General features: G+C 42.0%; 1 protein-coding gene and 2 long non-coding RNA genes across 13 annotated transcripts in view; 2 read left to right on the top strand and 1 right to left on the bottom strand.

The window, feature by feature from the left end:
- Nucleotides 1-15,333, bottom strand: part of myt1lb (myelin transcription factor 1-like, b) — a 238,254-nt gene that overhangs the window by 58,398 nt on the left and 164,523 nt on the right. For 10 of the 11 annotated variants that reach the window (XM_074659944.1, XM_074659943.1, XM_074659950.1 and 7 more), the window contains one exon: nucleotides 6,142-6,596. The exons of the other annotated variant lie outside the window; for it this stretch is intronic. In XM_074659944.1, coding sequence (XP_074516045.1) covers nucleotides 6,142-6,596 — 455 coding nt within the window. The remainder of the gene's footprint in view (nucleotides 1-6,141; nucleotides 6,597-15,333) is intronic. 11 annotated transcript variants of the gene reach the window in all.
- Nucleotides 1-15,333, top strand: part of LOC141783056 (uncharacterized) — a 281,504-nt gene that overhangs the window by 129,515 nt on the left and 136,656 nt on the right. The window lies entirely within an intron of this gene.
- Nucleotides 1-15,333, top strand: part of LOC141783057 (uncharacterized) — a 233,219-nt gene that overhangs the window by 104,420 nt on the left and 113,466 nt on the right. The window lies entirely within an intron of this gene.

Below are 15,333 nucleotides of genomic sequence, written 5' to 3'. Positions count from 1 at the left end.
TGTACACGCCACTGAGAAACAGAGAAGCTCCAGCTTGTCACCTCTATTACATTTAGGAGATTGGAATCTGCCCAGCGACCATCCAGTAGCGCTGTCGTGGGGCGAACGGGGAACATGGTAATGATGCATACAGGGAGATTTTTCTGCCTTTCTCAGGGAAAATGCTGCAGATTAAAATGCTGTTAAATCCTTCTATTGCAATAAAGCAAACATAATGGTTATAAAGCTCAATGATGAGAGGATTCGGAGGATTCATCAGTGAATACCTTCCAGTGACAACAACATGCTAATCAGCCACTACACATGGAAAGAGAGGCTGCTGACAGGCTGGAGAGACAGTGGCAACAGTCCACCTTCTCAGTGTAAGAGGTGAGACCTCGGCTGTGGGCTCCTAATGAACACCAGTCTGTTGAGATTCACATTCTGCAAAAAAAAATAAGAGCGCGGCTGCCGAGATGCCACATCAACACTTTGGGTGGGTAGAGCTACGCGCCAAACAGGGTTAACACACTCCTCTCTCAGAGCTTCACTCTTAATTGGACTTGAAGGCACTGTCAGGTCCAATCGTGATGCGGGGGTGCAGAGCAGAATCTGCTGGAGAGAAACCTGACAAATCTGGTTTGGGCACGTCGGGAAGGGCCCAACACCAGATAGTCCCAAAACGAGATGGTGTTGTTCTACCACGTCTTCAGGAAAGGCTTACTTACTTAACGTAAGGCTTTGATTGTCAATATTCTGAATATTTATCAAGGGACAGGCAACTGGAGATTCCTTTGTTATTAAAAATGATACATTTCTTAGTAGTCTTTCTGTTGTTTACACAAAATAATCATATCCCTAATGGCTCCTTCTGGCAAAGGTCTTCTGGAGAAGGCTAAAGTGTTTCAGTGGGAGATAATTGCAAAGGAGGATCCTGCTGATTTTAGCTGTCAATTTAGATCATTTCTCTGGAATTAAAGTACTAAATATTTTTTCAAAAAGAAGAAAGTAGCAAACAATTTGGCGCCTGTGCACCTCTCCTCCAGCTTCTGGCGGGCTTAGACTACTGTGCAAATGAATGAATGAATGAATCACATTAAAAAAGTTACTAAATAATCACTGCAGGAATAATACATTGTATGTATGTGTATGCTGGATTCAGTTTATGTTGTTTCAGGTCTTTCATGTCATTCCAATGCAAAACACAATCAGTGTTGTCTGTTCAACTGCCCCAAACTACTTCAGTCAGCCCCTCAAATATGGAAATATAAACCACAGATATGCAAATGCAGCACGTGAATAATAATGGTAATATTTTTAAATAGATAGAGAAATGTTTAAAGGAATTTGACATTTCGGGAAATATGTTTATTCGGCTTCTGGTGGAGAGCTACATGAAAAGATTGATACCACTTTCATGTTTGTATGGTAAACAGCAGCCAGTTAGCTTAGCTTAGCATAAAGACTGGAACAAGGGGAAACCCAGCCACCAGCACCTCTAACGCCCGGGCCACACAGGACACGTCAGCAGCGTGTGTGTGTCGTGGAACTTGTTGCTTTTTATTTCGGCGTCCATGTTAACAGGTTGGAGCAGCCACACCTCCTGCGTCAGCAGCGCGGCTCGGCTGTGTCTCTTCTAGAGATTAAAGAGCCTGCTTATTTTTTCTGCGTGCGGCGCGGTTCACAGCAAAGATAGACAGTGAAAATGATCTTTTGACTGTATACTGACATCATACCAGCAACATTACTAGTTTCAATGTCTGTATCCCTAGAACAGTGGTCTCAAACTCAATTTACCTGGGGGCCGCTGGAGGCAGAGTCTGGGTGAGGCTGGGCCACAAAAGGAGCTTTGTTAAAAAAAACAACAATCTTCTCAAACGTCATTATTAACAGTTCTTTAACTTGAATGGGTTCTTCTGAACATGAACTGTCCTGAACATTAATGGAACATTGAAGAACATGAACGGTTCTTCTGAACATGGCCTCTATTGCGTCTCCCACTTTTCCTGAAATTGTCTGTGCTCGTCACCAACCTTTCTCTTCACTGCAGGCTTTGAAAAAGACAAGATATATATTCATTCCACTTGGTGTCACTCCGCAATAAAGTTGTGCCTGCTGTGTTTGTGTTGCTCTGCAATTACACCACCAAACCGCTAGTTGGCGGCGGCGTCTCTATGAGTTTCCTTCTTCTTCTTCTTCTTCTTCTTGTACTACAAACAGAAACTGAGGGAGTTGGAGCTCATAACTGTTGAACCACAGAACTTTTACTGACATTACTGCAACGCCGAAAAGAGAAAATATATACCCCGCTGTGATTGGTAGGTTCGTTCAGCTCGGGCTCGCGCAACAAAGGGACCTTCCACGGCAAACTGCCATTCACATAAAACTCGCGGGCCGAGGGCGCCTGGTTAGCTCAGTTGGTAGAGCGGGCGCCCATGTAACAAGACTTGGTCCTGACCGCGGCGGCCCGGGTTCGAATCCGGCCTGTGGCCCTTTCCGCATCCACTCTCTCTCTCCCCCCTTTCCAAGACTCTATCCACTGTCCTGTCAATAAAAATGAAAAAATGCCCCCAAAAAAAACTTTATAAAAAACTTTATAAAAAAAAAAAAAAATTTGCGGGCCGCACTAACATTAAACTTTCATATCAAGGTGGGGGCCACAAAATATCGTCTTGCGGGCCGCAATTGGCCCGCGGGCCGCGAGTTTGAGACCCCTGCCCTAGAATATGTCACAGACATGAAAAAAGGTTAACACTTATTTTTAACTCAACACTTTCTGTTTTGGTTTCAAAATAAAAGCTCTCAAGCATTTTTTCTGTGGACAAAATTCCTTAATTTCTCAACATGAGGTTTTTTATTCTGAAATATTTGCCGGACAGTGTTGTGGAAAATGCAGTGACTTGCACGGCTCCATGAATTAATAGTACCGCTTTTTAATTGTGGATTATTATTATTATTTACAAAAACAGACTCTTCTTAACCTTTTTCTGTCTAAAATAATAGAACTAGAATGGCACTCGGAGAGCGCAGACCTCCGCCAAGGTGCCCGAGTACGATTGCCCCCCCTCTCCATTCAGCTTGCGCCATCTTGTATTTTTGTTTATGTTGAGATCAGCTGTATATAGCGGAGCATCGTAAAACACTTTATTCAAAACCGTCGTCGTTACTCTTTCCAACAATCACCAAGTGTGCTTTGGTCGAACTCAACTGTAATTTCACTGAGGTTAATGTGGAAAAATACTGAATATACAGTTGTCCCCCCCCCATCTCTGTCTCTCTCTCTGAAGGAAAGAGGCGGGGTCATACATCATCAACGCATCATCAACGCGTCATCAGTTACACTGCGCATGTGTTATACCCTGTGGTTTTAATGCTCAGGCTGATCGAAATCCTTAAAGAAATTCCTGAATCCGCATTATGATCTAAATAAAATCTAATGGATTGCTCATTGTGCCATACTCCATCCCTCCAAAAAATTTCATTCAAATCCAACGCAGACTTTTTGGAGTAATCCTGCTAACAGACAAACAAACAAACAAACCAACGCCGGTGAAAACATAACCTCCTTCCTAGGCCTTCGGCCTCGGCGGAGGTAATAAAAATTAAATGGCCATTATGAAAGACAAACTCTTTGTAGAAAGAAAGGGCCGGCAGTAGCAGCACAGTAGCAGCGACGCTGTCTGTGTGGACATCACACGTGTGAGAGACGTAGCAGTTTAGCCAGGCAGCGGTCACGCGCTGCTCATGCAGGCAGTGTGGCCCGTGTGTAAAGCTCACTCATTACCACGTTATATCTCGTTTGTTTAATCCATACAAAAACCTACAACAACTTGCCATTTTGCACGAGGTTATGTGCCAAACTATTTCTTGCCTGGGCACAGTAACTTCTAGTGTCTACTGGTTGCCTGGCAACTGAGCCAAGAAATAGTCGGGCACACAACCCCCACTTACACACTTTGGTTTTGGTATGGATTAAACAAAGAAGATATAACATGTTAACAGTGAGATTAAGAGGTGCTGCTTCTGTAGGTGGGTTGTGTTTCCTTTGGACAGAGCCAGGCTAGCTGTTTCCCCTTGTTTCCAGTCTTTGTGCTAAGCTAAGCTAAGAAGCTGCTGGCTGTTGTCCTAAATTTACTGTATAAACATGAGAATGGTATCAATTTCCGGTAACACTTTATAATGGTCTCTATATCTCCTATATTTTATTATCCAGCACTATATCACTTTTTGTACTATATTCACATTTTTAATAGTCCCATATCTCAGTTGTTACCCTGCACTATTCAATTCAATTCAATTCAATTTATTTTTATATAGTGTCAAATCATAACAGTAGTTATCTCGAGACGCTTTTTCATATAGAGCAGGTCTAGACCGTACTCTATAATTATATTCATTTTTAACAGTTTTCTTCATCTCCTGCTATTTTTATATCTGGTATATTTTTTAAACTTTGTACTTTGTACTACTAACTTGTGCCTTTTTACTAACATGTTTTGCACTACGGAACTGTGATGCTGGAAACTTGAATTTCCCTCGGGATCAATAAAGTTACTATCTATCTATCTATCTATCTATCTATCTATCTATCTATCTATCTATCTATCTATCTAATAACCATCATTTCTAAATGGTAATTTGATAGTTAATTAAACTTTGTTCATAGTTATTTTACTGTTAGCAAACAATGAAATGATAATTAATAATGTTTACTAAATATTAGAAATGCTGTAATTTATGTTATTTTATCATTAGTTTGTGTAGTATGAAATAATTAGTTTATAAATTCTATATTGTAACATAGCTGATAAGAGATAATAACAATTACATTCTGATTACATTAATAAAGTATTTATTAACAGTTTATTGTTGCACACATTATAAGGTTTTATATGTTACTATTTTATTATATACTAAGTATTTGTTAATGATTACTAAATGATTTGTAAACCTTTATGAAAACATCTCTAACATTACAGATAGATGGACCAGAAACCAGTTATTAACCATTAACAAAGTATTAACTATCTAGCTAAATAATGTTTAAAGATACTTTACAAAGTATTAATTAACTATCTAAATAATGTTTATAGATGCTTTACAAAGTATTAACTATCTAGCTAAATAATGTTTAAAGATACTTTACAAAGTATTAATTAACTATCTAAATAATGTTTATAGATGCTTTACAAAGTATTAACTATCTAGCTAAATAATGTTTAAAGATGCTTTACAAAATTATTAATTAATTATCTAAATAATGTTTATAGATGCTTTACAAAGTATTAATTAACTATCTAAATAATGTTTATAGATGCTTTACAAAGTATTAATTAACTATTTAACAAGGTATTATAATCATCAGTTGTAACTTCCAAATCATGTTTATAGATGGTTTACAAACCAATCATTAACCATTGAAGTCTTACAAATATCTATCTATGTCATGTTCATAGATGTTTTACCAACAATTTCCTTAAGGTTTACAAATCATGTCTTAATCATTGACAAATACATATATACAGTATATATAGTATATCAAATGTTATGTGTGCCACAATAAACTGTAATTTTAATAATGAATTATTAAACATTATTAATTGTCATTTTGTTGTTTGTTAACAGTAAAATAACTATTAACTAAGTTTAATTAACTATCAATTTACCATCTTTATTACATGACTGTTGAATACTCGATTCTGATTGGTCAATCATGGCGTTTCATGGTCTGTTATTTCTTTATAGCAGACCGTTGCTATGTATAACAGACTGTAGCTATGTATAGCAGACCGTTGCTATGTATAACAGACTGTAGCTATGTATAGCAGACCGTTGCTATGGGAGCAGTTCTATTGTCGGACTCTGGCGGACCATTTTTGTGTCAAATTATTGCTTTCTTAAGCAAGTCGCCGTATAATAAGCGGGATAATGTACATCTTGTGTCAGGGTCCATCGCCTTGTGGGGGGTTATTTCACAACAATTACCGGCTCGCTTTACATTATCCCTTACATAAATGATTGTTATTATAAAGCAAATAAGCACATCTCCAGACATGTCAAACTACTCCTTTAAATTTCGAAAAAGTTGTTCAAGTGCATTGGTTGTGTTTTAAACATCCCTCCAACGTGTTTTAGTACTAAATGATGAGAAAGTGATCTCACCTTGCCCTTGACTTTGCTCTCCTTCCTCATCCTCTCCCTCGTCATAGTCCACCTCCTCTACCGCTTCCTCTTCTTCCTCTGCCTCCTCCACCCTCTCCTCATCGCCCTCTTCCTCATCTTCTTGCTCCACCTCTACCTCCTCTTCATCCTCCTCTTCCTCTCCGTCCCCTCTCTCCACCTCCCCTTCTTCATGCTCCATTTGCTCGACGTTGTAGTCCATGTAGCCCTCCACCTCCTCTTCTTCCTCTTCCACTTCTCCCTCTTCCTCCTCCTCTACCGCCCCTTCCTCCTCCTCTTCCTCCCTGTCGTCCATCTCCTCGGTTCCGTCTGTCTCGTAGCACTCCTCCATGGTGGAGTTGTCCATGTCATCTAGGTATGTGCTCCTCTTAGGGGAGGTTTCCAGGGTCTGTCTGTCTAGGCTCTTCCTCTTCTTGGCCAGGGGGCAGCCGTACACACTGCAGAGGAGAGATAAGAGGGCGCCCATTAGCTGTTAGCCTCACCTGGCCATAAATGCTAATGCTCATTGGCAATCAGGCCTCTGTGTTAATGTGCCGTGGTTTACAAACTACAATACCATGCACAATGGAACAAGCACCTCTTACTGCAAGGAAAGCAATGCCTCTTAAGTTCTTCTGCTGGGAAAAATATGAAACTTTGCTTAACCAACCTTAATTAGACGTGTACTCATTAACTATTGGGCAATTATAATAAAATGCTCCATTTCTCTTAGAAAACAGTTACAAAGGGTTACAATCTCTATCTTTGAAGCAAACAAAGCAGAAGATTCGGTTTATTTTCACATTCATTTATATTCAGGTAACATCAATTTGTTCTCCAGGCAAAAGAAAATCACCATGCGTGCTCCGCAAACACTTTGTTCCACAGTGATATGCCCTTGTTCTGACGCGAACCGAGTGCAGCAAAACACAGCTGCTTGTCTGGAATTGACTGTAAGAGGGAAAAGACAACCTGTAGCCTGATTAATTGAATCTTGCCGAGGCACCTCGGGTTTTAATGTATTCTCTGGCTCCCCACGGCAGCAGGGGGACAGATCCTAATCTGATAATCTGATAATCTGTGTATTCGCTCAGGCTATTGATCACAGGGGCTTAATCCATTTCACTCATCAAACCTCTGAGAGCCCCGAGCTGCTACCTGGCCCCCCCAGTGTATGCTGCATGTGTGTGACTTTCTGCTGTTGGTGCATTTATGTATGAGTGTGTGGCTGTGTGCACACTATTGGCACGTTTGAACAAAAGCACCCACTCAGTCAGAATTATGATGAGTTCTGCTGAGTGTTTTGGCCATCAAATAAACCTCTTGTCCGGGCTGGAGCGTAAGAGAGCTAAACACGCTTTGGGCATGTTCACTCGGCTGTGAAATATCCCTGGCTCCTATTTTTACAACCTCTGGACGTTTCCATGGCTCTGCGCTGCTTAGAGTAAGACCTGATGTGAGTGAATGGCACAAGGCTGCTGTGTGTGAGACAAAGAAAATGGTAGTTGTTAGTCAGTGTGTGCTGCCTTTGTGGTGGAGCGGCTAAAATGCCCATCGCAGTGGTGAGGTGGTATAGGATGGTGGATCGCAGTCTTAGAAGCCTATTTCTCTTCCCTCTTTTTCTCTGCTTTTCCAGCCCAGTGGCACAGCAGTTCGTGAAATAGTACCGACATTTGATGTATTGATTCGTGTACATAAACACAAATGTCCCATTTTTTTCCGTGATGGTCAGCACAAAATCAATTTGTATATATTCTATGTAATTGTGAACCAGGAAGTATAAAGAAAAAACACAGGAGAGGGCCCAGGAGACCGGTGTTTGTGTCCAGTGTGAAACCACAAGTCAAAGTAAATTTTTTTGTCACATAACTTCCGTACTTAAGTTACACCACTTCCGGTGTTATTTAAACCCAAACCTTTTCCTAAAGCTAACTAAGTCGTTTTGTGACGTAACTTTTGTACTTAAGTTGCAGCACTTCCGGTGTTATTTTAACCCAAACCTTTTCCTAAGGCTTACTAAGTCGTTTTGTGACTTAACTTTCATACTTAAGTTACAGCACTTCCGGTGTTATTTTTACCCAACCGCGATCTTTTTCTAAACCTAACTAAGTTGTTTTTGTCACGTAACTTCCGTACTTAAGTTACACCACTTTTGATATTATTTTAACCCAAACCGCGATCTTTTTTCTAAAGTTAACCAAGTAGATTTGTTGCCTAAGCCTAACCAAGTCGATCTTTTCCTAAACCTACAGTAACTAAGCAGTTTTATTTTGAAAAGACTGGAGCGGAAATTGACACGTGCTGTGTTCGTGTTGCTGGACATTCGTAGGAAAATGTATGAAAAATACGTTGTTGAAAGTCGTGCTGAGCGTCACGAAAAAAAAGGGAAGTGACTATTTTACGAATCGCCGTGAGACTGTGTTGGTTTTTCATGTCAGTGTGTCCCACAGTACAACATCCTATCCATCCTCTCTCTCCCTCTCCCCTCAGCCCCATACGTCCATCAGTCAGTCAGGGTACAGTCAGCTGGCAGGCTCAATCTCGCCCAGCCCAGGGATTCCTTAATGGTCTGACCCCCTGCACCCCCCGCAACCAAGGGCCTCATTTCATTAATCTAAGCCCACATGGAAACTCATTCCCTGCCTGACAGCCGGATCTCTCCCCCAGGGCAGCGTAAGGGTCTGCGGGACAGCGAGGGAGGGGGTGCGTGCGCTGCAGCACTGTGATCAATAGTGCTTGTGACCAAACATCTCAAAAGCACATTAAAATGCCACTCATCCTGGCCCCTCCGTTCCAGCGCCCTCTCCAAATAAATCAAGGGCCGGTCCCAGCAGGTTAGCGGCTGCCAAGGCAGGCGGGCTGGCAGGAGAGGAGGATAGGTGAGTGGGAGGAAGAGGAGGAGGAGGGGCAGCAGGGGTGGAAGTGGTGTGGGAAAGACACATAGACACAGGCCCTCACCCCCCCTCTCCTTCTCCGTCTTCTGGTCCAGCCTCTTTACCTCTATATCTTTACAATATCCAGTCTTAAGGCAGACTTTGCTGTCAAGCATTGAGTCACAGCGTAGCTCAGCTGCCAAAATTGGCCAAAAATGACATTCAAATATTAATTCTACAAAACACATAGGTTCCAACTATTCTAAAATTGTTTTTGCGCATTATGTTCCTGACACCGTGTCCTAACTGGCCCGTGTCCTAACTGGCCGCGAGCGACGGCTACGCAGCATGCCGTTTTGAGATGAACTTTTGTCAGGCGCCTTTCTATTTATTCCTGCTGCTCGCTTTGAAAACCTGCAATGGACGAGTTGAAATGAGGAGTTATCGAGACAATACCTCCTCATTTCACACAAAAAAAAAGAATTAGGTTGCAGTCTGATCTGGAGCACACAGTGATGGGTAGGCTACGTGGTTTGGTGTCACCCTCTACGGCCGAGTTCTCTGCCATCATTACTGTTGTTGTTGAGTTATTCCTCGTTCAGCTTGACCTAACGTTACATTCCATTTTCAATTTAATGAAAGTGACGCTGTGTGACTCCCATCATGCGGTGCATTTAGTGCGCGTGAGGCAGACAGCCGCTAAAGAAGTGCTAATTATTTTTCTTTCACAATCAAATTTGCATTTTCATATTTGAATATGTTTTTTTACTAGTAGAATATATATTCAAATTTAGAATATGTGTTGACAGCCCTAGCTAATGTGACTACACCTGAATCACTCTAAAGAAAGTTGTTGGATTGCTTTGCAACATCCACTAATGGATAGAAAATAATACATGCTGGGTTGTATATTTTTTCATTGTATCGTTAAAAGGAGTCAAGTGCACTCTGTTATTTTGGGTCTCATGATTGTACAAACAAAGAGGCCTTTGATAGCAGAGAGAGAACATGCTTTAAAACCTGACCACGCTAAAAGTTCCACCTACAGAGGAGCAGATATTTGGCTCCTGTTTAAAAGCTCCTGCAGCACAGCATCTCATGTAAATGACTTTTAATCACGCTCGTGTTAAGAGGCATTCTCAGGTTGTTGTGACACTGCGAGAGGTGCGTTTGCCCCGGCGCTCCCCAGCCCCGCGATGACTAAGCCACAGGAAGCCTCCGCAGCTCCGCCATCGCACGTTCCCTGGCTCTGTCGCCGTGTGACCTTGGCTACGACGTTTGTCATCGCAGGCGACGCGTCCCACTCACTGCGCTTGGCAATTAAAATTCCAGAAATAATTAGGTGGCATTCAAATTAAAAAAGGAAAGACATTGTGCAGAGAAAGGAAGGAGATGAGAAAAATACTGTACCATTCCAAGTTCCTTACTTTGCTTTGTCCCCTGGCAGAATCTCAAAATCCTCCAAGAGGAGTGAGCAGTGTGAGAGGTAGCAATCAAAGAAGAAAAGAGCTTCAGATCACAAAAAAAGACCACTTCATATTTTATGGAGTGGGCATCCTCGCCATTATAAGATGGAACAAATTCTATTACTGTGTGAACAAGTGGCCCTTTAATGCAGGGAAAAAAAGCTTGTGGAAACGTTACAGAGAGGGCCCCGTTTCTGGAGCATTAATGCGAGGCAGGAGAGCGGAGCGGCAGGAGAAGCACAGCTCCCGTTCGGCTAATTTTGGGGCGACAGTTGAGCGACTGCTGGAATGCGACAGCGTTCCACGGCGCCTTTATTAGCAGTCATATTAGCGGCTGTTCTCAGCAGGGGCAAAAGCTTTAGCCAGTCATTAGCATCACACGCTATTTGTCTCCCTGACACAGGGATGAGGCGGCTGTTGGCTTTTCCTCTGCTGCTTTTCTTCCCCCTCAGTTTCCCGTCACCCAACATTCTCGCCTCATATTTCTCACCCATCATAACCTCACCTGCTCTCTTTCCTTCCATACATCCACCTCCTCTGTATACTGTATATCTCAGAGTATATATTACCTCAATCCCTCTCTTACACCAATTTCTCTCAACCACTTTCCACCCCTTCTTCCCATTATCTCTCCCTCAACCTCAACTCATTGTCGTCACCCCTTCGCTCTCCACAGAGCCGACTTGAGATGGAGGGAATGCACCACCTCTGGCTGTGCCCCCTATCCAGCGGGAGGATCTATAGACACGTGTGGCAGAGCCCCGTCTCCATGGTGATACCCTCCAGAAATCCATGAGGGATTCCGCCATCCTCACAGCAAAGCCAGTGAGGAAAAAATGAGAAAGAAAGAGGAGGAAAAACAGAGGCTATGTGAGCGAGACACACGGGAGGATGTATGTTTAAGTGCATGTGTGTGTGTGTGTATATACAGTATACCTGTTTTGTGTGCACGAAAAATTGAGAAATATATAGAAGAGGAAAAGAAAAGGAGAGACGTGTGTGTGTGCATGAAAGAGGAGAGAGGATCATTTCCGAGCTGTCAGGCTTCTCCCGCTAGCAGGGGAGAACAAAAGACGGAGTCTTGGTGCAGGAGGCTCGGTGCACGGCAGACGCTGCAATTTGGGGCGTTTTCTGTCGTCTCAGGCTCTCGCTCGCATATCAGCTGCTACGGCTCATTCACACACATGCACACACACTACGTAAAACTCATCAAATATTACTTCATAGCTGTGGCGTCTAAATAATCCTCAGTGAAACATACAGTATATGTATGTTTGTGTGCAACGTGTCCACTTGGATTTACACTAAAGACTTAATACTACAAGACATTTAAATGTAATCGTTTCATGTGTGGTTGCACACTCCAACAAGGCATCACCATTTCCTGACAATGCGATGAGTTTTAGACAGCGAGTGCAGTGGTGAAGTAGCTCAGAGGCATCGGTAGCCAACAGACATGCTGTTCAGCTCACTGGTTCAATAAGTCTGCTGTTGCCCATTCACCGCTCCAGCTCGAACATTTGTAGCCTGCAGCTAGTAAACCCAGTCTCAACTTTAGTCAAATACTCCCGCTAAGCCCTCAACATGACTGAGATACAGTACAGAGGCCAGCGATGGCTCTAGTGGACACCTAGCAACATCTTCCTGCGTTTTATCGTAGCACATCCGATTCCTCAGCTGCTCCCCTTTAGCTGCTTTTATTCATATCTGCCGACTACTATATACGCTTGGAGGAAAACACCTCCTCACAGGTTGTTTGTGCGCCGTACTGATACTGTCCCATCAAGGAGCTGGGGTGTAGCGGGCGGGGGGGATGGAGCTGAGAGCATTAAAGATGGGATGACACAGGTCAGGGCTGCTCAGATAGTGGGCTATTTTGTTTTTGCTGCTGCACCACATGAGAGACACTTCTGTAGATTCTGTGATATGATAGGACGGACGGAGGAAACTCAGATCTTCATAGTCACAATATTGGGGAATCTGGAAAAAAAAGAAAATGAATTGGCAACTAATTTGATAACTGATTTATCGTTTTCGGTATTTTCCATCAAACATTTGCTTCTTAATTTCTAGGATTTCTTGTTCTTGTCTTACATTACAGTAGACTAAATATCTTTGGATTTTGGACAGTCAAAGGACCAGTGTGTAACATTTAGGGGGATCTACTGGCAGAAATGGAATATAATATTAATAAGCATGTTTTCTTTTGTGTATAATCACCTGAAAATAAGAATCGTTGTGTTTTTGATACCTTAGAATGAGCCGTCTATATCTACATAGGGAGAAGTCTTCTTCACAGAGTCCGCCATGTTGCACCGCCATGTTTCTACAGTAGCCCAGAACGGACAAACCAAACACTGTTAGCTTTTCCTGCTTGGATCGGAGTCGATAACGTTACTCGCTCCTGTCATCGCCACTCTCTCTCTCTGTGATGTCTAGCTTTGCTTGTATCCGTTTGAATGCATTTAACATAAATGTCAGTATCTGGGTGCTCTACAGTTGTAGCGGCGGCCCATTTGACCACGTAGACGAGAGGCCGGCTCGACCGCACGTTACCGCGATACGATAATGTTTCCTGTCCGTGACAGAGTTAGCATGCAGCTATAGCCGTGATGTCTAGCTCTGCTTGTATCCACGATGACCCTTCGCCGTTTTCTGCTCTGTCGTTTCGGCCCGCTGTAATTTATTTCGGTTCAAAGATACAGAGCGGATATGACGTCACGTTACTCAGACTACAACAATAGAAGAGGTAACCTCCCTCTACCTCCGCATAGACTCAAATGAAGCAAATATATTGATTCTGGCATTAGGAAAAAAATAGGGTTACATAGGTGAATACATTTTTTTCCCACCCCTATGTATTGCCTACTGTAAATGATGGTCGGCACACCCCCAGTTTAAGTGCACGCTATATTTTAAATATTTTCCGATGGGGAACTGAACTGAGAGTGAAGCTTATCTATACTGTTGTTAGAAATGTAGTGGCTTTGGAGAGAGCATAGATAAGTTTTCCTTCCAAGTTTCCCCGGTGGAAAGGGCTGTCTGACAGCAACATAAAGCTGTGAAAATATTAGCCCATATTAACTAAATATATAGTACACTTAAACTAATGTAAATTTTGTAGGTGTCTAAAATCTGTTTAGCTGCTGCCCCCCGTCCACAGCAGTACATTGCTTTGCTCCAGTGCTGGTACTTCTGTCTGTTTCTCCAAACTGCATCTCCTGTAGGTGATACACCAACTATGGAGAAGTACCTCATACAACCCAACTTCAAAACACCCGTATATCCCTGTAACACGTCAAATTATGGAGCATTTCTGTTTTCAGACTCCTTGAATTGAGTGTAACACTGAGGTTGGGGATTTTAAGATGGATCTGGCAGAATATTATAATGTGTATCCTACAAGCCATTTGTGATCATTTGGTAGTGGAGGTCCTGAGCAGGAGAGCTCATCCGCCAGCAGATTCTGGGGGCGTAATGCGGCTATCTGTCATGCTGCAGCTAAATTCACTCCTGGATTAGCCAGGTAAGGAGTCTCTCCACCAGCGTAATGACTTCAATCAATCACCCCAACTCAGAGACACACACACAGAGAGGCCAGCTAGTTAGCTGCTAGCCCAGCAGCCATTTTGGATAAGGACTTCTTTCCTGCAGCTTGTCCATTTGTCTATGTAAGCCAAAATGTAGGCTGTCATAATGGCCGTTCATTTGGATGAGCTCTCAGAGCTCATGTGAATGAATAGAAAGACCAATGTAAATTAGATGGTGAGCAAAATGCAAATGATACTTTCGCCCTTCATTTAGTCTTTTAATTATTGATTATTCTGTCGATTATTTTCTCAAATCATTGATTGATCGATTGTCCGATAAATGTAACAAAATTGTGGAAATGCCCACCACAATTTTCTGAAGCCCAAGGTGAAGTCTTCATATTGCTGTTAGGTCAACCACCAGTTCAAAACCCCAAGATATTCAATTTACTATAAGATAAGAGGCAAATTCTCTCAATTGGTAAGATATAACTAAGTAACGTTTGACATTTTTAATTGAAAAATTATTAATTGGTTTACTGTTGATCGACCAAGTGACTTGAATTGTTTCAGCCATATATTGAACAGCACAACAAAGATATAAAAGCCTGGTGACATTCCAGCCTGGTCTCCTTAAAGTTACATTTCCATACAACAAAACTGTCAATTACGTTTTGATGGAACGTATTTTCTCCCGGATTATGTTTGTATTTGACGCATCACAAATACATGTAATCAAAGTCCACCCAAACGAACCGCACCAGGAGTTGAACCGCACCAGAGTTTGATTAAAACCATCTAAATGTTGGCTTGTGAAAGCGCCCTTACTAAACCTAACCAAGTGTTTTGTTGCCTAAACATAATTGAGAATGCAGTTTTGAAACGGCAAAAGCACAACGAGCGGTTAAAGAAATACTATAACGTTGATATACACGTATGTAGAAATGTTGACATGAAACATATTTTTGGTTCAAAAACAGTGATATTCAACATTTTATTCTGCCGACTGGGTTGGTTATATTCTATATATTTTTTATTGTTGTCAAATCCCATGAAAAGACCAAAACGTGCAATGGATTAATCTCAACAAGTACTGCCTCTGTAGCCAAAGCCTGATGTATCTTATTTAGGGTTGTCAAAGGCAAATTCATTTTAACTCCACTAACATCTTTAACGTATTAATGCAACTGCCGATTTGTAGGTTGAAGTGGGCTCAGTTTCAAAGCTAGAGTGAAGATAATGGTATCATATGAACCTAGAAGACCTGAGGGATCCATCGGTACCAACCATGTCATACTAGTTTGTAAAAAAGGAGGCTAAATAACG

The sequence above is a fragment of the Sebastes fasciatus genome, chromosome 15 (genome assembly GCF_043250625.1).
Source record: "Sebastes fasciatus isolate fSebFas1 chromosome 15, fSebFas1.pri, whole genome shotgun sequence".
NCBI classification, from domain to species: Eukaryota; Metazoa; Chordata; class Actinopteri; order Perciformes; family Sebastidae; genus Sebastes; species Sebastes fasciatus.
The sequence above is the reverse complement of the archived record's forward strand: the minus strand, read 5'-3'. Positions and strand labels throughout refer to the sequence as shown.